Genomic DNA, 26,778 nt, shown 5'->3' with positions numbered 1-26,778 from the left:
TATATTATATTATGGTATGTATATACGCTAAAAACCGCCAACAGTTATTATACCATATGTATATTATTTTATAGGGTGATAATTTTACCGTGGTCAGGACAATATCATACGTGCTACAATGCATTTTTAAGTATAAAAGGTGTTTTTTTAAATAATTGTCTATTAGTACACTATTGTTTTATCAAAAAACATTAATGTTTTGGGGAAATTTCCATTAAGAAAACCATAAAATAATGAAATTATTAATATTTTTTATCGTTATAACTTAATAAGTTTTTACTTGTATGAATGACAGTATCACTTTATAATCCATGTTCCTAAGCAGAATAATTGTCTAATTAATATATAAAAATTAAATTTTAAAAGAATATATAATATTTTTATTAGTTATAAGAATTTAAAGGTTAAATAAGCAGAGTGAAATAATACCGATAGTATCTACCTATTCCGTATATTTTGGTCTGCTATATTCAAAACATAAAATATCATTAAAAAATAGTAAAATTTATAACAGTAAAAAATTATATTTGTTTTCAAAAATTTTGTGAAATTTTATTCAAATTGTGTAAAAGAATATTTCTATAAACACATACTTTTCAAAAAAAATTAGTGTTTATATTTAAAAGAATCTGCTTATAAAGTATTTTTTTAAGATCTGCATTATTTTTACAATTAAATGTACGATTTAAAACGTGCTTTTTTTTTAATTTTCTGTGTTTTCTCTGTGTTCCCTAAGATTTTCCATAGAATAAGCCCAGTATGTACTTATAAAACATACAGGCGACGAACTTAACTATAAACTGCTGTTACAGCAAGTACCATTAACCGTATTTTCGCAGTTCTCACTACATATTATTGTAACGGATATGGCTCCGGGCGTCTGTCGAACGACTTTTACACATTATATAATATATATATATATATATAAACATATAAAATGTGAAGGGGGAGATTTCATTAGACGCTCTATACGCTCGGTATACATCCTACTTTATATATAAATATATATATATATATATATTAGCCCACAAATGCGCAAACGATTATTGCTTGTTAAATCGGCGGTGATGGCTAATTTTCCTCTGGCAAAATTGTTATTAACTTTTCGCTAAAACGAGTTCAATATTAAATATTATTTATATAGTAATATTTTATTATAAAAAATCAATTAATTGTACAAAAACTAAGTGAATTTAAGGCGTCTAATTTTATTTTTCTAATTTTCAACTCGTTTTTTATTATTTATTCTTTTATTTCGAGACAGTAGTCGTAATGATGAAAACAATTAAATCGATTCCAAAATATTCAATTGTCAACACAATGGCGATTATAATACATGACAAATATTAAAATTGTTTTTCAAAAAATGTAAAGTTTTATAAATAACCGTTGAATGTTTGATAAATTGAATGTTATAGATAATTAAATAATTTTCACACCAATATGAAATATGAAAATTAAATTTTACGTTCTAAAGTTTAAATTGGATCACCAAAAGTCTTTTAAGATCACATAAAGAAAATACCATTAATCATTCAATTCCAAGACCATCAATTCAATATTTTATTTCATTAATATAAACAACGTTAAGATCTTGTATTGTTTTATACTTATTATATATAGTAATTTATAATTGAATTTAACTGACATTTTAATAAACAACACTGCTGCAAACAACATAATATATAATATTGTTTTATGAAAGTTTACCCTCCTCACCTAACACTTAATAATATCAACATAATAACATAATATAATTAAAATATATAAACCATGTATCATAATAGAAATTCAATTTTTACTAATATAATGCATTTTAAATTATTCATTTTCACGAGTCAGTTCAATAATTAATTTGATAAAGAATCAAATTATATTTAATTAAATATTTAAGTCATTATTAATAAAATCAAAAAAATGTCATATTAAAAAATAGAACATAACTGTTTATTATTACTAATACTGCAAACAGTGTTCTATATTAGGTAAAATACAAGTAAGTATACGTTTATAAAAGGACGAAACAGAAACTCGAAACCTAAAAGGAATCATCCTATATTTATCCAGAGGAAATAAGAGTATAATTATTAATAACGATTTTGAGACTCGACATTTCATTTCATTAACTTAAACACTATTTAATACATTTTAACGTGTAAAGAAATATTATAAAAATAAGTACCTACCTAAGAATGTACAATTAATAATTAAAATATTAATTAATTGTCAAACATTCCAAAACTGTGTTTTATTAAAATTATATTATAGATAATATTTTACTAGATACTTAACCCGTCGTTGGTGACGCTAATATTTTTACACCGTTATTGTCGTGTTAGCGTTTCACTCACCTATTAAAATACACGTGTGAGCATACAAATATACGATGTTACTGACAAATTTCAATATTAGACTGCTATAGTATAATTATATAATAAGATAATAATAAAATAACAAGATAATAAACCGAAAATAAAAACAGTATAATTATAAAATATACGGTAAGGCGATCAGTGACGGGCGAGTACAACACTAACTACACGGTATTATTACGTATACGGCAACATTGGACTCCGATAACTTTGTAAGTTTATTTATAACTTTTAATGTTTTTCCGTAATCATTTTCGTAAATAACTCAAGGGAGCATTTATATAATATTATCAAAATCCAATAATATTTAAACCAGTGGTTCTTAAAATGGCAATTGTGTCAGCGAAATGCTCATAGCGTCACCAACAACGGGTTAATTGTTTTCATAAAATAAAATGCTCTTGTTCAGAATCAGATAGATTAAACAAATACAATGACCAGAAAATATTTAGAAAATCGAAGTACATAATATTAATTACACTAAAGAAATGTTTTGAAGATATTTCATATTATTTATTGTTTTCAATTAAAATGTCATCATTTGTATATCACGTTTTAGAAGTTATACAAAACAGTGTAAATCGTAGTTATTTTAATAGTCGAAACTTGTTACACACAAAAACTAACATAAAACTCTTTAGATTTCGCATGTTTTATTATTAATTTTTATGTTGAAAAACCAGATTGCATATTTACCGTTATCGTAATAGACCTGCCCAGTGCCCACTGATGAAACTAATGTGCCCTAACGTATAATATGTTAGTATTCATAATGAACTAATAATTATGTTACCATCATAGCATACTTAACATAAAGCTTCGGTATAAAAAACACAATTTAATGTTATAACAACGAAATTAAAAATTATAATTTATTTATAAATTATATCGTAATTTTAATACTCAGATATATTTGTGCAATAATGTTGTATACAACAAAAAATACACGATTATTATCATTTGAATAACTTAAAGTTTGCAAAACAAAATTTAATTTATATTTTTGACAAAGAAAAAATTATTATAATACATTGAATACAACACAGCAGTAATATTTAAAACGCTAAAGAACAACCGTCACATAACATGAATCATAAATATATCGCATGGGAAGTGTGCCAAAAAAATATTTAAAAAAAATAATAATAATATTAAACAATTTGGAGACAATGCTTACTACATTTCAGTAAACGAATAAAAATTAATAGTACAAAATTAAATACTATACATAAGTAACCCTTAACATACTCGAGAGACAGAAAGATGGCATAATAGTAATAGAAGCCCTCGAGTCAACCGACTCGATGATACACTTACCTAAAAACCGTTTGCCAAACCTGTGAAATCCCAATGTGATCACAATAGATGTAGTGTTTTGAATTTTCAGTGTATTATTATAACGTGCATAGTAAAATCCCTTCAGTTTAACGATACATTGATTAGCTTGCTGTAGGTACAATTTACATACTATACGCATATACAATACCTATTGATATAATACATGTTATATGTGCATAACAATTTATAATACTAGAGCTCTATAATATTACAAATCCCGAGCGAGAGCAAAAGGGCTGCAGCCACACCTGGTATTATAATGATGCATTTATTAAAAATGCTTTGTAAAGAAGTAGTAACGATACATTTTGTAGTTTGTAATCGATCAGAAGTTGAACTCGAATGCTCCTACAAATTGTTCGGTATTGTATTTATATATTAAATATGATATATTGATATTATGTAAAATATAGTGAAACATAAAGAATTTTTAAGAAATAATTCAACCAAATTTACGATAAGGAAATTATTTTATTTTTAAAGTTGTTCCATATATTATGTTACTTTATACATTTTCGTTATACTTAAAAAAAAATCAATTATAAAAGATCATGTATCTTTGATCGAATGTTAAATTTTATACAATAATCATTTTGTTTTGAATATTATAATATATAATATAAATAATTTTCAAAATAATTAAATTTTTATTTCATTTACTTGCGCAATCATCGAACACAATTCAGTGGAAACATTTAAACATTTTCACTATCTAAACACAAAAAGATCGCCTTTTTCTTTTAAATAACATAATATAAACTAATATATGCAAAGAAGGCGTGTTTCCAAATTGATTGTGTTAACTTAGCATTCAGAGAAAATAATACATATCTTTTTTGTGGTTGAAATAAAATGAAACCACTACTTGCCAACTCTTATGGAAGATTTTACTAAAATAAAGTTCATATAACGTATACAATAATTTAGTATTTTATGCAAACCAACAATGAGTATCACTAATCTATTTTTAATCGACTAATTAATTTAATTGTTAAAATATTTAAAACGAAACATCAGTAGTTTTGCAGGCAAATAATGTAATTTTATTTTTTTAAACTCCAGTTTTATATAATTTAATAATACTATTCTTTTTTCATTTTAAATGAGTTACTAATTAACACAGTAGTTACATCAAAATCATTCAGACGGTCGATTATTTACGAATATTTACTATTTATATTTTCTAATGGTAATTTTGTCAATGTCAAATCATTAATTTTTCATGTATTCGTGTTTTCAAACAATATTTTTGGATATTAGCACTTTAATATAAATCAATTTTTTTCTATATTTTTGTTGTCAAAATAGTATTTTAGATACTTAGTTATATTTTAGGAAACAACCTTAATCCTAAATTTCATACACTAACAATATAAATATTAATTTTTCATACCAAATCGAGCCGTTAAATATTTATATTTTCTTGTAAACGTTTAAAGTTTCACTGAGTAGATGAATAACGAAAGTTTAAAAATTCTATAGTCGACATCTATACATAAAAATAAAAAAATTATGTATATATTCACTTTCAAAATACTTAAATTTAAAACTATATGAGATAGTCCCTCCCAATTTAAAAATTCCCTAACCTTAGCATAAGACATTTGACGGAGTTTTCATTTTTACTGTCAACATTTTTTTTTTTTAATAAATAAAAAACAATTCATAAAAAAAATAGTACGATAATAATATATTTGTCTGAGGGCTGTATTGTTATCACGTGAATATTTAAATTGTGACTGTATTTGTCCAATTTTAAAAAACCTGAACGTCAACTTAAAAACGAACGTCTTACATATCAGCAAGAAAGAAAGTCGTCTAGATCCTACGAATTACGATCTATAATTCTATATATTCTATAGGTATTATTTTACAATAACAATATAAATATAAGTCGCGTATGGCGAGTCGTAAAATATAGATTCGGAGGGCGGTGGTGGATTATTCATATACCTATATGATATTATAGATGTTTTTTTCGTATTATATAAACGAAAAACCGTCGTCGTTTCCGGTAGTCGTCTTCACGAAAAATAGGCATAAAATGGTATACGACGACGTCGTCGTGTCATTCGAGTCATTCTACAGTTACGATGATACCTACCCATTTGCAGTTTCAGGCGAAAAAGGTTCAAGGGGTTGTTAGAGGAGGGAAGCATAGGGATGACAGTTAGTACGACATTTTCGAGTGCGCTGCACGTTGAGATAATATTATTTAAGCGTGTACAATATCGATTTAACCTTTCACTATCTTTTACATATCGTACTATTATTATTATATACTACGTGTTTCGTGATTATTATTATTTACACCGACCGCCTTGGCAGTATCTCGTGCTACAGAGCTTATACGTTTTCTCCGAATTGGGTTAATCTCTGTGCAACGAATCGTCTAGTTGCCTTATCCGAAAGTTTTCGACGATAAACTTTTAGCCCCCGTCGGCGGCGATGGTAGCCTCATTCCCGATTGAAAATAAACGACGAGTCATACTGTTTATGTATCGTTTTCATTGTATCACACCATATTGTGATAATATTATTAGACGATTAGAAATTCGATACGCCATATTAAAATATTATTATAGCTTATTGTGTACACCATATACGTATGGAAGTTACGGTAAATAAAAAACATTATTGGCGCCGTAAAAAATTATATTTCTTTTGGTTTATCACTTTTCGTCGTCATCACAATTAAAAATATTAAAAGAGAAAAAGTTGATCACGCAGACTTCACCGCCGTGATAATGTGTGAGATATTATGATATACATACGGAGATACACTACATACTTATTTACTCGCTCGTGTATTATTATAATAATATTATTTAATATGCACGCACAATTCGAGTATTTTCGTTAAACACTGTCATTATTGTTTCGTTTAGAAAACCATTTTATCCGATTTATGTATTCCTACGCATGACGCATACTCGTCGTATAATGTTATATAGTATATAGTAATATTTTTCTAACTCTCTATAAAATCTACCACGGTCTAAGTGTGTTCGCGATTTAGGACCCGAGTCAATAAGGGCATGTGAGAGCATGTCGCCATGTCGGTCGCATGTGTAACCACTCGAGTCACACCTACGACAAAATATAAACAATGTAAACGTTTAAGTAGGTATATCGCATATGTGTGTACAACCGGAATTATTAACTTAACGTAAATAATATTATTTTAATGGCGCTCTACAACTTGACGTTTATATTGTAAGTATATTATTATCGTCTCATAGAGTGTGTGACTTTAGCTACAAATTACAATGGATAAGGCACTTAATCCATAGTACTCTTATTTGAAAATAGTAGTGGGAGTCTAATAAACGTTAAACATGCTAATCCGATCGAAATAAACACCCGATCTGGTTGTTTGTATATACTTAATTATTAAGACAAAAATATAATATTAAGATTAAAATACGTTAACTATAATTGTGATTACTATAATATAACATGTAAAAAAACATAATATTATATTAACTCTGTTTTAAAGCTTTTAAATTTTAATTCACAAGGTCCATGTTTGACGACAGTTCTTTTTATTTGCTTATAAATAAATTAATATCTAACGAAATATATATTTTAATAATATAATGTATCCTAATTAACAGCCACCTTAACCTTAAGTTGTTTACCTTAAACTTAAATTTAAACGATAATTATTCACGTCACGTGTTCAAACAGCGTAGCATACATAGTATGCTATTTGAAAAAAATAAACTATAAAATCACTAACAAAAGAATATTAAAGTATTTTAGGAATACTATTAAAGTATATTTATCTGTTCACAATAGTATCGTACTTAACATAGTTTAAAATATATATTGAATACATTTAAATAGATATAATTATTAGTCATGATTAATAGTATACATATTATGAAAATTTTTTATCGCAAATAATTATTAAAAATGTAGGATCTAACTAAAAGGGACAATCTGCGCCTATTGTCAATGATGCTAATTCAAAAATAGTTGATTGATATAAATAATACGTATATTCACATTAATTATTAATTATTATTATTGTTATTATTAAATATTAAACATACATCTTACGTCCTTACGATAAAACCCATTGAGAAAATTAAAATGTTATTATTTTCCAAAATATCGATTTTTCAAAACTTATGAATATTATAACGAAACAGTATGATTGCCGTAAAAAAATAATAATAAATCGTTTAAATATTATTCGTCCTATATTGAACGACACGTTATACGCTATAAATCTAAAAATTACCAACTGACACAAACAAATGTCAATTTTTTATATGAAACATTTATTTTCGTATCGGTAAGTATTATATTATATAGGTACATGTATATTGTATTATAGTACCGAAAGGCGTATAATATAATATACATCATATACTATACATACGAACATGTCATAGGTACGAGTATATTTTTATTTTTGTTTGGCGTCTCGTAGGAAATCGAAAACCTGGAGATTTATTTTTCACGTATTCTATTCCTCACACGAATATGGGCTTTTTTGACGGCAGTGCCAGATTGCAGTGTAGGTACATTTATACCTATATATAGGTACCTACGTGTTGTAATGGATTCACCCACCAACTAACCACATAGGGTGTGCGTGATTTGTGTTCAACGAACTGAGAAAAATAATAATGAAATAAAAAAGAAACGACAGAACCGTCCAGACCAAGTTTAATGAGCCAAGCACAAAAGCTTTTCTATTCTTTCCCCTCTATCTCCTCACTCTATTTGGACCCTCGTAAACGCAGTGGCGATGTACACGGCATCAGATGCGGCTAATTTCAAATCGCCATCTATATGATATATGTGACTTCAATACATCGCCGAAAGAACTATAACATACCTACCCTACAGTGGAGGTCCTACTCTCTACAGTAAAAGCAAAACAGAACGACTTACATCAGTTGTATAGATAGTACGTGTTTGGTTTTTGTTTTTCCACTCGGAAATAATGTCTTCGAAAAGAACGCGTGAAAATGCATAAATATATGTAGAAGAAATCAAAAACAATTGATTGTTATATTTCAAAAATATGTTTCATAAGTATTTACCGTGGATCATTTAATGTGTTTAAAAAATAGTCTATTTTAAAATTGTAATAACCGTTAATATGTATTCACGAGAAATAAAAATACCATACAATTTCATCGCACTAGAGCAATATATAATCAAACATGCGACATATATATATTATTCTAAGACTTTGTAAACTATAATAAATAACTGCAAATATAAAGTACAACGTTTTGTGGGGCCGGACCTAGTGCTTAACGATTCGTATATGAGACTGTTTGTATAATAAATGACCGTCGTCGGAGAGAAGTTTGTTCGCCTACAAAGGTCTAATAATTTTATGATGTGGCAGCATTTGACTAATATTTCATAAACTTATGTGCTCTACGGGTAAAATATGCGTAAATTCAGATGAAATACGAAACGATTAAAATAAACACTCAAAAGAAGCGCTAACAGTGTGAATAATATGTAAATCATTGCCAATTTTTTTGTAATATTTTCAGAACATTAAACTATAAACATAATAATATGACAAAAAAACATTTTTTTTTTTTTTGCAATTCGCTCATATAATTCAGAAATATACACTTTGCATACAACCGATTAATTTTTATATACTAATTACTAACAAGTCATTCCAAAACCAATTATTTTCTTAACACTAGTGTGAAAAACAAAAATCTAAAACCCGCAGTGTCCTCCAATAAACATAATATAATTTTATGCGAATAGTTTATAAAATATCTACAGAATATTTTAATCGGTAGTTGTTGACTAGTAAAATTAACATACACCGTAAAAGATATTTTATTAAATCTTTAATATTTATTGTAAACATATTATACGATGACAATCAAAAACTCAAGATAAATTCAAAACCAACTGATTAAACTACTTAACTATACTATAACGATCGCAAAAATATATGATACATTTATACTAGACTGGTATCCAATACAGGAAGTTACCAACGACCGTAGCGATATATATATATATATATATATATATATATATAATGAACGACGATTTCAATTAATAACAATGCAAACTTATACACAATAAGCAACCAATAGACTATATATATAATATATGAGCACAAATGTAATCTTCATTACCGTTTGCGAATCGAGCGCAAGTAAGTTTTCCCTCGATAAGTTAATACAATGCGTCTTACTATGGACGATAGTGGGTACCAATATTATACATCACGCTATATATTATATCTAAAACTTTCAAAGAAAAAAAAATAGAAAAAATGATAGTGTCGTTCATTGCGACTTATATGAGATGAGTAACTTGGCGCCAAAAAGTGTTAACTTCGCGCCGATAGATGTGTGATAAATGAGTTTTTACTGCAGCTATATAAGAACAGTTAGTATAGGAATGCAATACGATAAAAAGCCAAGCATGTTGATCGATTGCAAGTAAATATTGTAATGCATGCATAGATATAAAATATAAACAATCTATTTTAATAAATGGCATCGCAAGAACATTGAATTTTCGTGGAACATATCGGACAGAGATTTTCAACTCGATGGAGCATAATAATTACTAACTCAAGTACGGGTAAACCTAAGTGCTATGACTATAAATCATGTTATAATGACGATAAGCCAAATGGCATCATAATAACCTTATTTTTGTGTATAAAAATAAAATATATCAAATATTATTACAAGAAAACTTATAAATCAATATAAAAAAAAAACCCATATAGTTGTTATTTGTTTGTAATAATTTTATTTATAAAAGATTTAAAATTAAAATATTATGTTAAAATACAAGAAATTCTTCTTATAATGCTATGACCTATACTTAGATGAATTTCCTATCAGACGATTTGATAAAAATCAATTCATATACCTATTATTGCTTTTAATACTATAAAGTTTAGATTTTTGTTTGTTTATGTTTTTATTAACAATATTTTTTTGTAGTTATGGACTTAACAATATACCTACACAATAACTATATTTATTTGATCAAAAGTAATATGTAAACTTTTCATTGAGTTTTGAAACTCTATTCAAGTATAGAATGAAAAAAATCAAATAAATCAAAGTTTTATTGTTTTCTATAGAGGAAAATCCCTGCTTAAAAAATAAAGGAGTGACAAATTAAATCATCTTATAAAATAATAAATAAACGATACTACATATATTAAAAACATAAGTAGATTGTATAAACGAATAATAAACCAAAAAAAGAGTAGAGAAAAAATATAATTATATTTGAAAATAAAATATAAGTCGAAGTGAAGAAAAAATCATCACTCTAGTTATAATGCAATCTGAACACAACACATTTTGTATAAAATCAGGTATATATACTATTTTTATATATTTTTTTTTATTATTATTATTTTTAAATAAAATAAATAAATATTACATTTTAAACGTTAAGTTTTTTACAGAATTTGTAGTACAGATAATATATATTTTATATGTATATATACGAATAACTCGAATTAATTACCCTATTAGAATCATGTTTGAATAAACATGGAGAAAAAAAATTGCACAATACAAACATAATAATATAGTTGGTATACTATAAATAAATGCACAATGCACATGAAGTAAAATAAAACTGCTGTGGTCTTGATTATAATATAGAAGTATAATGATATACTGCACTCACTGAGAGTAAAAATCGATTGAGACATGTGGTATTTTAATAATAATATTATGCTCCTCGGAACGATAAAAATCTTTTGAACAAAAGAACCTCCAGGTTTGAAATGTTCGTTTCCTCGTATAGTTTCCATAATATTATAATGTTATTATTTATGCGCCGAAAATTCACATAATATCAATAACAAATATTATTTGTTTTGATCATCTAATCGATCTAAAATCTGTGGTGTTGGTGTTGAGGAGAGAGAGTCAGAGAGGATTACATGTTTTCTATCCTATTTTTCTATTTCGTGTTTATGGCTTTAAAAAAAAACCCCGATCGTACCCATATATCGCAAAATGTAATATTATAAATTATAATATATTATTTGCATAAACGGCACAACAGCTTTAAACGACTACAGCTGCCGCCCACGCGACAGTCAAACCAACTACATTATCCACTACTACACCAATAAACCGGCCGCAAGGCAATTGATAGTAAACACATACACAATATTAAGACCGTCGTAAATCACCAGATTCAATAATTATGAGTACACGTACTTCAATCTGTCGATACGTGATCGCTCGATAGACGTTTAACAACGGTAATATTACAAAAAGCTTACTATATTTTATTATTGTTTTTTCTATAAATCACCCATTACGATGTATTACGATGATTTTCTTCTAAAACATCTTACAGTGGTTTAACATTGATAACAAATCGTTTGTAAGTAGATACAAATTATACAGAATGATTCATATATGCTCAGCTGGCCCATTGATTTGTTCAAATTCTGAGTTTCGGAATATATTTTAAATAGGTGTTCTCGGAGGCTGTAAATTTTCAAGTACGTATTCAATATTAATTTTCGGAGGGGGGGGTTAATTTTTTGAAATTTTTTTTACTGTAAATAGTAATATTCATAACAGATGATTGTTTTAAAAATTATAGTGTCTATAAACCAACATTTAAACGAGTAATTTCTAAATTATTAGATTTTTATGTACTGAGGATATTAATTTAGGTATGTTAATTGTTTTAAAAATTATAATAATTAATTTTTGTATATTAGACTTTTATGATTTTTAAACATTTTTAAGAGTAATAGACTAAATATTATATTAAATATTATATTTTATTTTTGATATAATATCATTATTAAGGATTATTATCCTAGAAATATTAAGTTTTATAAATCAATTTTAATATATCAATTTTATCAAAAAGAAATCATTAGCTACTTAACATTTACATTAAAAAGGGCGCTTTTCTTAAAAAATAAAAATAAATTGTTTCATAATAGGACTTATTAAACGGTATATAACATCGTAGTGTATGAAAATATTATCTTTAAGTACGTTAAAATACATTCCAAAAATCAGAATTCGAATAATAATTAGTGAATCTGTTATCATTAAATGATGACACTGCGCACCCAAGGTTTTCTCCATTTCTCAAAATTACTTATTAAACATACAACATGATGTAACATAAAAAAACATCTGCCATAAAACTATAAAATCGATGGACCATTTGGTTTCAAGACAGCTAATTACTGCGTAGGCGCAATAGGTTGGTACTTTTATACAAGATCTAATTCATCGATGAACAATACGTAATATCGTCATATACAATATCTAGAGTATTTCCAGTTATGACTTGTTTACAAAATCCATTATAATCATATTCTTAGGTAGGTAATGTCATATATTATTAGCTTACCTGGTGATTTCTTCGACCAGCTTACATGGATCAGCGGCATAAAATTTCACGCCGAAGTAAAACGTGAAATTTTCATTACCTAAAATTCCAAAATAAAAATTCATAAAAAAACTTTATAAGTTTATTATACATAAAATATTATTTATTTGTTTTGTTTTCAAAACAAAACAATATTATTATATAATACGATTTCTGTGTAGAAAACTAAAGAAACCAGTAAGATGAATTATGTAATATTTTTAAGTTTGAGTACCTATATGTCGTGTTTGTGAGCCACACAAAACAGTACGACACGCATAAGGCATAATATCATGAAGGGTATACGGATATAGGTGTGTATACAAAACACCATCGTACGACGATGACGCCGAAAGTATGGGGACCAATTAGTCAACGTGGTGCATCAAACTTTGTACCAACATTGTTGACTTTCCCAGTAGAATTAACTTTCAGAATGTACCTAATAATACTAAATGCATCATGTTAGGACTGAGTGTAGCTATAGCTACTAGTTGGTGAATCACTAAAAACTGAATATAAAAAATAAAAAAATAATATCTTTCCGAGAATTCTTTAATAAAAGAAACGTTTGCCCACAAAATTGATCTTAAAAAGCGTTCGTGATTTATTTTACTTATTTTTTCTTTACGAGCATAAAGACGTCGCTCTGTTTTTATATTGCCAATAAAACAAAATGCGATATTTACCTGGGCGGCTACTCTCCGACGGATTTCTACTATCTACACCCACCCGCACAAGCGGAAATATCCGGCGTAATTAATGTCATAAAATTAATTACAAGCACGTTTTACAACTACTTAAAACACAAGCAAAAGTAATGGACACCCAAATTGGTTTCCACCGGTAGTTACTCGTTATTAAAAAAAATATTGATCTTTTCTCTCTCTTTCTCTCACGAGCGCTTCATTTTTGTTTGAGTTGTTCACGTACGCTATTTTTGATTAAAGACAACCACTCTAAAAGTATCTTAGTTTTTTTCTTCATTAATTATTAATTATTTTTAAGATTTAAATCTGTCAGAAATCGTGAGCTTATAAAATGAGATTATTTAACGTCAAGCAATGTACGCATATGTCGTAACCGTAAGAAGTCGATAGTTAAATTATTGTTAAACAATAAAACAAAAATATCAAACTGAATTCTCGTAATTATCAGTTATTAGTTTATTAAAAATCAAATTATTTTATGTAAATGAATACAATTTTTAGAATCATCGATTAAGTACGACATGCAAGTCATGTCATATCTAAATATGTATAATTTTATTCATTATATAAGTATAAATATTATATTTGGAGTATTGTTTGTAAATGTGATGTATGGTGACGAGTGTCTTATTGTAAATTAAACTCATTTAAACTTGTTTAAACGAGTATCTACATGTTTGTTTTGATTCTCGGTGTACAACAATCAATTTTGTCGTTTTTGAAAAAGATAAATATATCGATTTTTCTATGAAGAATTATTATGTTGTTGTGTCGGATTATTGCGCGTTTCGAAATAATTCCGGTATATATTTTATTATAATATAGGTCGAGTACGAGGAGGAAAGAGCCACAACCAATACGCGCGTTATGGGTCGTAAATCACGAGCGTTGGCGATTTTAATCGAAATGTTTTTTACTACCATTAAAACCCCCGGGTCGAGAGAGTGGTGACGTATATGAATGTGTGTATACCCAGTAGGTAATAACATGCACAGCAGTTACGATATTACTATTATTATTATTATTATTATTATTGCTATAGTATTAGCGGGGGGTGTACAAGGACTAGTCTAGCGTAATGTTATAGATTTTAAGGACATCGACGATCATGATCATAACATTAAATATAGTGGCATAAATTATACGTGGCGATTCACCAAGAATTCTATTTATTAATATTTATAAAAGAATTTTCGGAATTTTTAAACAAAAGTACATAAATTATTCGGAAGATGATTTTTGTTGAAAATTTCGATATTCTTAAACTAAAATTCAAACCCAGATGTTTCTAATTTAACAAACTTTAAGTACTAAGGTCATGTAGTCTCTGAAATAGGTTTAGAATATTCAGAAGCAATATTGATTTGAAAACTATAACAATTAATACCAATTTACCAGTATATAAAAAATGTCCAAGTACTTATATAATATAGTACCTATCAAACTAAATATTATTAAATGTATTTAATGTAAAAATATTATTAAGGACTATTATCCTTATAGTACATTTAGTTTAATAACTCAAAAACTACTCGTTCAAATTTCAAGTTAGATGCATTTTTAAAAGAACCATCTATCCAATATTTTACTGTAGAAAATAAAAAGTTTGTACTGCATATCACATTAACACGACACTCCTCGAATGGTAAAAAAAAATCTATGTATTTGTAAAAATAATAAATGGTTTTTCAGCATACTCGCAGCTAATCAATAATCACTCAATATCTGTAAGGTATTTCCACCGGTTCAGTTTCCGGGATATTCAGAACTACGTGTCTATAACAGTTCTGATTATGAAATGTATAATATAATATGTATCCATATACACGTTCAGTGGGATGAAAAAAATGGACCGAACACATATGCGCTGTTGACAAGGGTTATAGCCCAGGCTTATTATATGCAACTATACAATTATTACGGTTTTAACGCGTATGCACCACGCGAATAACCCCATTAATAAGCCTCCGAGCCCCACCCCTCTTACCATAGGAGCGTCGCACGTGTACACAATATGTATGTATATAATATATGCATAAATATCCAATTTAATGCGGTATGTGTGCCCCCCTCCTGTGGACGTAAATAAAAGTTAGTGCCGCGTGGAAGACGGGAGGACTAACCGAAACCGAGGTTGCAGGGTCACCCATGAACTTTCGGTCAAAATGAATTTAACACAAATGGTGTAAATGTGTGTATACGTACCCTTCATCTGTTTGTTCATTTTCTTGGAAAGATCCAACCAGTGCTGAAACAAAAGTATACAAAATATAAATTATTATCGGCCGTGTATGGGTTCATAGATACGAGTACACACGTATATTATAATATATATAGGCATATAATGTACATAATAATTAACAACACTACCGTTGTGTTAATATCATGATAATTGAACATAATAAGACAGTTGCACTCATACTATTATATTATTACAAATAATACGACAAAAGTTGCACGATGTATAACATTATTAACTGCGGAGTGCTAAACATGAATTCACAGATATAGGTATATCATTATGGTATATTATTATGAATCGAAACAAAAGGTCATTTTCTCGAGTCTAAATTATAGAGAAGGAAAATATTTAAAAATAATATTCAACTTTTAAAAAAAAAAATACACAAAAAAGAATACATGAATTTCAATTGAAAATCTCCAGACTTATTATTCCTAATAGTCATAAATATAATTATGCTCATATCATATCCTTAATCCTTTATGCCATGGATGTGTTTATGAGCGTGGCCACTATAGCAATAATCAAACATCAAGATCTGATCTAGTTCAAGTTTAAATTAACTCGAAGTTAAATTTTGAAGTTTTTATTTTTACAGGTGAGATATAAACTGATAATAAGGAACATAACATGAAAATAAAGACTTTTCAATAAATTTCTATTGGCCTGATCTACAAACTAGGGCTAAACACACATCTTAACTTTGCATATATATTCACATTTGTAAGGTCACAAAATAGCTAAACTTCACTACTGCACATAAATTATCCACCTTCAGTATCTTAACAATTCCCATTTTCAAATCCTACTATCTATCTCTATCTTCAGAAATCCTCCCCGAAGGCTCAAACAACAATAGTCTCGACATTTTATTATTTAATCAATTTAACACCCATAAGCATTTATTAAACTTACACCAAAGTTTTGTCAGTGAATGTTTATTCCCCCCCAAACAACAAGAAGGAGTATTATAATATAATACTTTATGTAAATTATCTACGAACGTATGAATTGTATAATTTTCTAAATTTAATAATTGCAGAAAAATTCAGTTTTAAGAACATACATGATGGACGGGAATAGGTGTTTAAATCTATTCGAATAAAGATATTATAATATTACGACTTTTTGGTATAATCCTATACGGATATGAATGATATTATTATCTATTATTTATGAACACTGTTTACCTATAGCAAACAATTCCTAAATTTCGTATGTCATTATAAATATTTAATTATAAAAACTACTTTATATTGCCTATTTATATAGGTAATAAAATAAATGCATTCTCTGATTTACCGGTTTTATTCACAATATAAAAGACTATTAATTTATTTCACGCGCGACGCGCCTCAAATCTGTATATAGTTGTATTATTACTATTATTACTCATAAAAATTTTAATTATCCAATGTATAGTCTAATAATTAAATCAAAGATCATTTGAATAAACAATATTAGTAAAATAAATAGTATAAATTATAATATACTTAGTGATAAGTAAATATTATTATACAAATTGTAATTGAACTTACAGTTTGATTTTGTGAATCTAAGTAACGAAGGCCAAAGTAAGCTGTTTCGAGAAGGCTTAAATGCCTCACGACCACATCAAAAACTTCTTGACCCAAACTCGAACCCTGAAAAATTAAAATATTAAATAAATTACTTTTGTTATCAATAATTTAATCTAAAACACTCTATTATATAAGTGGAATGGTTGTCACGTAAAATAACAATTTCCTAAGTAGAGTATATACAATTATATGGCAATATAAGAAATAAAGTTTAAAAAGAATAAAATTATAAACATTATGGTTATTCTAATACAATCTAGTTTCTACAATTCACAAATATATAATTTAATAATAATATTCAAAGGCATTTTAATTAAAAAAATGATAATCTAACTTAACACAGAACAATATTTTTGCTCAATTGAAACAATAATTATTAATATAAAATAAACCAAGAAAATGTTTATTTAAATTTATTCAACAGAAATAATTTACATAAATATACTAAATGTGAAATATATTATAAATGTAAACTCGAGACATTGTGTTTTGTATGGTTTATTACTAATTTATTATTTATTAGATATTTTACTAAGAAATTATTTTGTATGTCAATCATGTTATAATAGATGCAATAAAGCACTCAAGTGCCTACAATTAGGTATCATAAAGTCTGATTTGTTTTAAGTTTAAACTGCAGCCAATAATATCTGTAGTAAGATTATTGTAATAATATTTATTTAATAATCATCATCAAATAATGAAATTTATAACTTTATAAGTTACCAATATTTAGATAAAATTATTAAATTATAATATTATATTATAATGATTACAGCTAACCTGAATTTGGTTAAGTAAAACTATAAACTTCAAGCTATGATAGTAACAATTACACAATATTTTAAATAATAGGTACATTTTTTACAACTAATGCACTTTATATTTTACATTTGTAATGTATAAGCTTCAGTTATTTATTTTACATGAAAAAAACCATATAATATTATACGTCTTACTAAAGTAAAAAATAAAATTTCAAAGTAATACCTATAAGGTTGGTGATTTTTGAGCAACATAAAATCACCGGTGTGGCTCGCATAAAACTGTTCATCGGGTAGTTTCTCTTAATGGTGTGTAGTATAAAAAAATGAGCTAGACGGTCATAAAAATACGATATGATCTCGGTAATAAAACTTTCGAGTGCGAACTATAGTTCTCGAATAAAGATCCTCCGAGTAAGTGTTATTCATTTTTGTTCATTTTCACAACATTTTTCGAGTTCAAACACAAGTATCCGACTAATGATAATACTACTGTATATTATTATAATGAATCACGAGTTGTTCTAACATTTTAATTACCTAAGTAATTATCTACTTTATGTTTAAATTGTACCATGCTAAAACAACGACATTTATTTTATATTATTTTTCAAAAATGTATACTATTTAGTATTTACTTAAAGACAGATTTAATTTTATAATATTATAACTGTTTTATTACTATTTATAATAAAGTTATGATGTAATAGTTTTATCGTTAAAGTTTAAATAATTATTAAATTGAAAAATTTAATTTATTTCAATCAAAATCTAAAATATTAAGAAATGTTTATCTTATGATTTATTATGAGGTTCAGTAAAATTTATATACGATGTATTAACCTAACCTACGATATTTGGCGTGTTTCATAAAGTGCGCAATTTTTGAAAATACGCTGATGTTTACTGAAGTGCCCCATGACAATTAAGTTCAATAAAAACGAATTACATTCTAATGACAGTGATAATAGGTGACAAAAATAATTAAGATAGGGTTAAAAATCTTCAAACAAACAAATCCCACGCATTTCAAAAATTGCGCACTTTATGAAACAACCTATATATATTTTAACAAAAAACTTATTTCGATTTTCGATATGTTATTATTATGTATGTTAACTTTACTATAATGTGTAATTTTCTCAACGTTAATATTATATAATATAGTATATATATACTATATAGTTATTTCTTTATAGATTGAAGTATTTCAAAAATAAATAAAACATATTTGGTTAAAACATGAAAAATAACTTTTAATTTCAATATAATATTATTATACGCTATGTTTTTTAAAGACATCTTCAAATTTGTTTCATAAAGGTGCACCGTGCAGATTTTCCCATCGTTTCTGGGCATCTAATCGATATTTATACGAATAATAATGAGCCGAAAATGAAAATGAAAACAATTTTCGTTCCTTTCCGTTCTATTTCATCCTATTTTCTTCTCTCGCACCCCTACTCTCTTTTATTCCAGTCTCGTGCACATATACATAACACACACACACACACACACACGCTTTCAATATTTTATATACACTTAAGATAGTTACCGTTTTTGAATGCTTGTATAGGTATATACCTACACATAATATATAAAACAAAATAACAACACGGCAGAATGCGTCCAAGTGTTCCCGGGAAAAACAAAAAGAAAGTCGTCGCGGGTGGTATCGAGGGGAGAGGAGTGAAAAGGAAATTATACCACTCACATTTTTACGCCCGGAAAATAGACCCCACACACATCAACACACACACGCGCAGACATGCATAATTCATGAGACGCGAAAACCATCAATCAAACAAAGCCTCGTCTTGGTCAGCGCGCCGTTGCAGTTTATGTCTATATACCTACGTATATAATAATACTATATAGATAACTATTCGCCTTTCCACCGCCACTGTGCACTTAAGACGTTAACTACTTTCATACAACTTGCATGAAGGGAAACTACGTCGCGGATAGGCGTTGCATCCAGTTAATATAGAACGACCGAGGAGAATTCATTCGTCTGCGGCGTACACAATACGCTACAGATACTGCCACGGGATCCTCATCGATTTATCAAAAACGATAAAAGGGTCGCCGAGCAGCAGTTTAATAGGCAATCTCGCCGAAACCGATATAATACTTCCGCATGTTAATATACCACACACGCACTCTACACTCGATCATTTCGGTTATACTGCAGCGATATTATAATAATATTTCACCCAAAAGTCTGCAATATTAAATAGCCACAAAATGTTCCAATACAATATTATTCTGTTATTCGTTCGTTTTCTTGTGATTTCGTGGATCAAAACGCGTTTCAAATGTTATAGGTACATAGTATGATCGTCTTATTGTGAAATAGGTACGTAGGTTCATATATAAGTAAGATATTTACATTATTTAGTGAGACAGAGAGTGATTCACAAAAAATATTCACTCCCCACCCTTTCCCCCTTTAATAATGAATTTATTCAAATTCTGATTTTTGGAATTGTCACGTATTTATTAAAGGCCATATTTTAAAATACTTAAAACCTAACCTAACGTAACTTAGCGTCTTATAGCGACGAAGACTTCTGTTTTTTTTTCAAATTGAGGGCCTTTTTTATAGTGAATTATTAACTAGATAATTATTTAAAAAATTTTAATCTAAATCAAGATTTCAACGAGTAGTTTCTGGATTATTAAAATGTTTATGCCAGGTCAATTTTTATTTGAAAACAAGTTGCTAAAATCTTAATAATTGAAAATATAGTATATTATACTTAAACATTTCAAAAATCACAATAATTATGATTCAAATTATTTGAATAAATGTATTTTTAAAATAAAAATAGACGGAAGTGAGCATGTTTAATAAATTACAGTAAATAAATATTATAATATAATACTGTATACCTACCATACGCCAATTTTTTTTTTTAATTCGGTTTAAGACAGCCAACTTCTCAACACATTTAACGTTCGAAGGAAAGGAATTATACTATTATAGTTTCGTAGTATTATAGTAAGTTGCGCTTATCATGGACTAATTTTGGCAAGGACGCGAGAGTTGTTTCACTGTCAAAACGTGTGATACATGGTCGCGTGTACTTCCGCTTTGACTTCATCGCGTATGATTTATGACAATTATTATTACAGTTCACTTGTACTATGCACTGGGCCCTTTCAACGTAATGATGTAGTTGAAAACTGTATGGATTGCTGGCGTGGGCTGTATTTAATAATATCGCGTTTGCCCATAACAGGGTATGTCGTTCAACCGTAAGAAAAGTGTGTATAATATAGGAACGATTGATGCGAGAAGGCGTACAAAACTACTAGTATTGCGATACGTATTATAAGTTATAATATTTCGACGGTTGATTTAATCATGTGTTATGTTTTATAAATGTATAATCAAGTGCAACTGAAATATTTTGACTAGTTTGTTACTTTTATATACAATTTTTCTACGGCCACGACTGCTTGGATTTTGGGTCACCGAATTAAAAGATTTCATTAAGTATAAAAATAAAACCTATAGTAATTTCTAATAATATGATAATCATTTTGTTGATTATTCCAACTCCGAAGACATAATATTATTATCACTTAAAAACCTTCACTAACACAAATAGGTACAGTGGCTTGAGATGTGTACATGTCAAGAAAAAATACATGAAATATGATATTCTAAATTGTTTCTATTTAATAATAAACTTGTTCAAATTTTGATTCTCGGAATTTTTTTAAATATAATATATACTTATAAAGACCACATTTTAAAACTATTGAGATTTTTTATACTACTTAAGTACTACCCGGTAGCGATGCAAACTTATATTGAGAACCCCCTTTTTTAATGTAAATTATAGTATCGTTTCGTATATAATATTATATAATTATTTAGTGGATATTTTTTTTACAAATTTTAATGTACCTATTTCAAAATTTAAAAAATCAGTTATTCAGTAACTAAAATATTTATTCTAAGGCTAAAATTCCTTATAAATGATCTTACAAAAATATTAAATGTTTGATTGATATATTATTGGATCTAGTGTTTATAATACTTAATATTATAATAAATATTATAATACAAATTACAAAATATCCGCTAAATAATTTACAATTAAAAAGACATGTTATCATTTAAAAAAATAAAGTTTGTATTTATACAGGAAATTCTATAAATTCAATTAATATAACAAAAATCTAAAATTTGAAAATATGATTTAAAGTATACTTTAAAATTCCAAAACTCCGATTTTGAATAACTGCACTACTGCAGTATTGTCGAAAGAAAAATAGAGAGATCATGCTTGATAAATAACTGTGTATAATAATATGATATAAGTACCTAGCTAAAAGATTATAATACACCTTTAAAACTAATGGAGAGTAAAATAATTGTAATAGCGACTTTATACGGAATACCTACATCATATAAAATATTTCTCGAAATCGCATTGTTTTTAATGTGCACACGAGTTGTAAAGTTCTAACCTCTTGGAAAGTATTCGACATCGTGTAATATAAACATCATAATAATGGTAGACATTAACACCACGTTTATGTAATTTGAAGACACGCAATCGATTTTAATGCTAATTTTTCGAATGAACTCGGTGCGTACATTTCAAGCGAAAACAAACGGAATAGTTTCTTATATTTTATCGCGGTGAATCGAATTAATGGCACGCATTCGTACTAATTATTATGCTCCGCAACAATATTCCACGAGTACGGCGTAATGTGCTTGGTAAATTATTTCCCAGCGGCATTGCACCGAGTTTAATATTAAATCCTGGCGTATGCGAAAATAAAACTGCGCGCACAAATATCTGACATGAAAATGCACTGGTAGAACGTACGATAAGTAATAATAATAATTTAAAAACTATTTGGCATCTATTTGTTTATTGGTCCCACGGGTACCATCGTACCCGTCCAGAATAGTAATGCACTCATTTGCATGATCATAACAGGCTGTAAACAATAAGCCAAATGATAACACACGCTAAGCTTTGAAATAATTTTCGTTGAACACGCTTTATTTTTAACATAGTTATCCGTGGTATGCCGATATTCGTTGGTTGGGATATATTTTTATAAAACAAAATTTTTTATATTTTAATATTTTATGCACTTTCAGGAACGCGTCGCCCGTGCAGTGGCATATATTATTATTCAATCAGACAACGCTAGGAATCATTGACTTCCTACTAGGTATAACACTTATCTCGGCCACCGTAATCAATTCTCACTGTACTAACCGTAAAATTTATTACATCCTACATCTGAATTAGATACTGTCTGTAAAGACTGAAGTTGTTTATAAAGTGATAACGTATCAAAAATAATATTTAAAAAAAAAAATTGACTCCGTTTTATTATTCCTATACTTATAATTTGTAAACCAATTTAAAGGAACATAATATGAAACATTTACACCTAGTTGAAAATGTTCTTTCCGTCTTGACTTTTATCAAATATTATAAACATATATACTCGTATATATATTTAATGCGCCATAATCATCATATGATTTATAAATACCAATTTTTTATTAAAATAGGACATCCAATATTAGTAGTTGCAACCCAGACTTCCGAGAATTAGATCCGACACTGAACACATTACAGTTAGTTCAACATTAGCCATCATCGTGTGTGATCCCGAAGAAACATTAATAAGTATAACGACCGTCTTTAAATCGTTTAGTAAAGTATTAATTAAAATAATATTATTAGAGTTGTAATACCCAAATGTGTTCTCGCATTGATAAAAACATCTTGCTCAAAACCCCCATTTACGGTAACATTAATTATTCATAAGGAATATAAATTCTTCCCCGGATAACTTATATCGCAATTACGATCCCCCCACTCCGGCCACAGCCAAGTTGCCTTACACGCGCGATGGCAATGGTCAACGACAGCTCATTATCGACGACAAAACGAACCACCGTTACATACAATAATTGCGTTGCAGATCGTTTTAATTGTCTTTTTACGCGTTGTATACATCCTAATACCAGGACTATTACAGTCGGTATATCCAACAATATATTATTATATTGTACCTGTCGGTACCGCGGCGAAACAGCTGGTGTCGCGCTCCCGCTATGGTCGATACCGCTTTTTCGTATTCCACGCGTCGTCGAACATAACATAATAATATTACATGCGTATTTTAACCCATAATCTCCGCTGTCGCTCGTGCTGTTATGGCGGGATGGATGCACGTAAATCGCACGTACAGTAATCCTATTTTCGAATCAAACGAGTTTTTATAATATACAATGTCATAATATTATATTATACTACGTAATACATTATTACCAGACGTAATTAAATAAATCACCGCGAGTTTAATATTAGATACCTGCGGGTATAATATGTGTATTTTAACGAACACGAAATTTTATCAACCATAATATACCTATTCCTTAAAGGTATTATTTTCAACCGCTCTCGCGTCGTGTGTATCTATACATTATATACTATATACGCAAGCGTAAGTACATAAGCTCATTTGCCTTTCATGGGCACATTCTATGTTATGTGTAGTAACTACAACGCACAGTGTCACAGTGTGTACGTATAGAATTTGATCGTGCTCACCAAATACTGTTGAAATATTATTATGTTTACCCTTTCGTCGTTAGAACGCAAACGTCGCAAACACATGATTCCAGGATATTGCAGACGTGTTTGAAGATCATACGAGTGAAAATAATAGTATTGTTCGTTAAAAACACAACGGTAGATATATATTTGTACTTGCAACCTGTACGATGACGATGATATGGTGTGTGCACGATCAGAGTATAGATGACGGGCATGAATCATCGGTGTACAAAATTCTAAAAGATTGATTAATCCCTTGATTATTTTTCATTTTCAGAGATAATAATATTTTTAAAGTTTTTCACTCATGCACGAGGAAAATTTAACTTTTGAACAATTCGATTGTATGCAAATCAAAAAAAATAAAACATTTTACTTTGAAAAAGAAAGTATATAATCACTTATTTTAATTATGTGTTACGTCTCAATGTGTAGTTATCAGTGTGATCGCTATAACTATATGTTTCATTGTATGAATGTTATATAGGTACGTATATTTATTAATATCGCGTAAGCTATTCATAATTCTTATAAAATACATAAACAACAAGCGAATCGAGAACAAAATGGAAAGTAAATAATTGTACCTAAAACATTATAATAGAGGTATACCTACTGAACTTTGAAGATTTTCAAGACACGAGTCAGAATAATAATAATAATTAGTATATACCTATACTAGCTGTGTTATAAAATGTGTAAATTAACTTGTAAAATAATTTATTATAACTCTCATATTAATTCAACCAACGAAAAGACATTTTTACCGACTTGTACTGTTATACTATAAAACTATAAAATGTTATTGTCTATCTTTATACAGCGTTGTACTAGTAACATATAAATTCATAACGGGGAAACACGAGAGGATTTTTATGTTAAATTTAACGTATATTAAAATAAAATATAAATACCGCGTTATGATGATTATTATTGGCCCCATTTCAGCAACGATTTTTTTCCAAAACTATGTATTATATACATTATACGTATAGTATTCGGGTATCGTCATTATTGTGTCATTTGTAGCGATATCTCGAAAACAAAACCCCTCAAGTTTCGAGAACCTACAAATTTCATAATAACGCACGTGATGTGGTGGATGGCAGACGTAGTAATTTTAATCGTTTTGTCTTGTCTGTTTTCTGTGAACGACGAAAAAGGGCAGCCGACACTCGGAAAGCGATAAATTAAGGCGCCTCCAGTTTGCCATTAATGTTGTTTTCATTCATTTTCCAGACCGCCAAACGTGACATCTGTTTTGTTTAGAAATATTATCGCGATCCCACCGCTATCAACGAACCAGGGCATGAAAAGATTAAGAGACGGAAACTTGCAGTTGTCTGGGAAAGCAAGACGCGGGAACGTTAACAACTTTTACGTAATGTCGCTGACCATAATATAATAAATAATAATATAGATGACCCGCGTACATGCGTCTCGTTTAATATTACAAGTTACAACTTATTGTATAAACATATTAAAATAAACAAAGAAAAAATAGACAATCTGTCTGCATCACCATTAATGTATAACTGTGTTATACATATTTTATTGTGCACCATAAAAACCAATGGATTTTTAAGAGCAAAACTCAAAAAATTTATCATATTCAATTTTTATTGTATTTACAAGATTCTATAATAAATTCACTTTATGTATGGAACACAACATCGATGATGGTCGGTCATCTCCACGCTTGGTAAAACATTTTCTAAAGTTTCGGAACACTCGTGCAGACATGTCATGTGCAACGTCACAACTTATT

At 28.2% G+C, this 26,778-nt stretch overlaps 1 protein-coding gene across 2 annotated transcripts in view; it reads right to left on the bottom strand.

Annotated features, from left to right (window-relative positions):
• Positions 1-26,778, bottom strand: part of LOC132932156 (band 4.1-like protein 4) — a 145,950-nt gene that overhangs the window by 64,820 nt on the left and 54,352 nt on the right. For both annotated transcript variants that reach the window (XM_060998393.1, XM_060998394.1), the window contains exons 3-5: positions 17,594-17,698; positions 16,019-16,061; positions 13,086-13,164 (exon numbers count right to left, since the gene is read on the bottom strand). In XM_060998393.1, the coding sequence (XP_060854376.1) occupies positions 13,086-13,164; positions 16,019-16,061; positions 17,594-17,698 (227 nt within the window). The remainder of the gene's footprint in view (positions 1-13,085; positions 13,165-16,018; positions 16,062-17,593; positions 17,699-26,778) is intronic.

This window comes from Rhopalosiphum padi, chromosome 1 (assembly GCF_020882245.1).
Source record: "Rhopalosiphum padi isolate XX-2018 chromosome 1, ASM2088224v1, whole genome shotgun sequence".
Taxonomy (NCBI): domain Eukaryota; kingdom Metazoa; phylum Arthropoda; class Insecta; order Hemiptera; family Aphididae; genus Rhopalosiphum; species Rhopalosiphum padi.
This window is presented reverse-complemented; position numbering and strand designations above follow the sequence as displayed.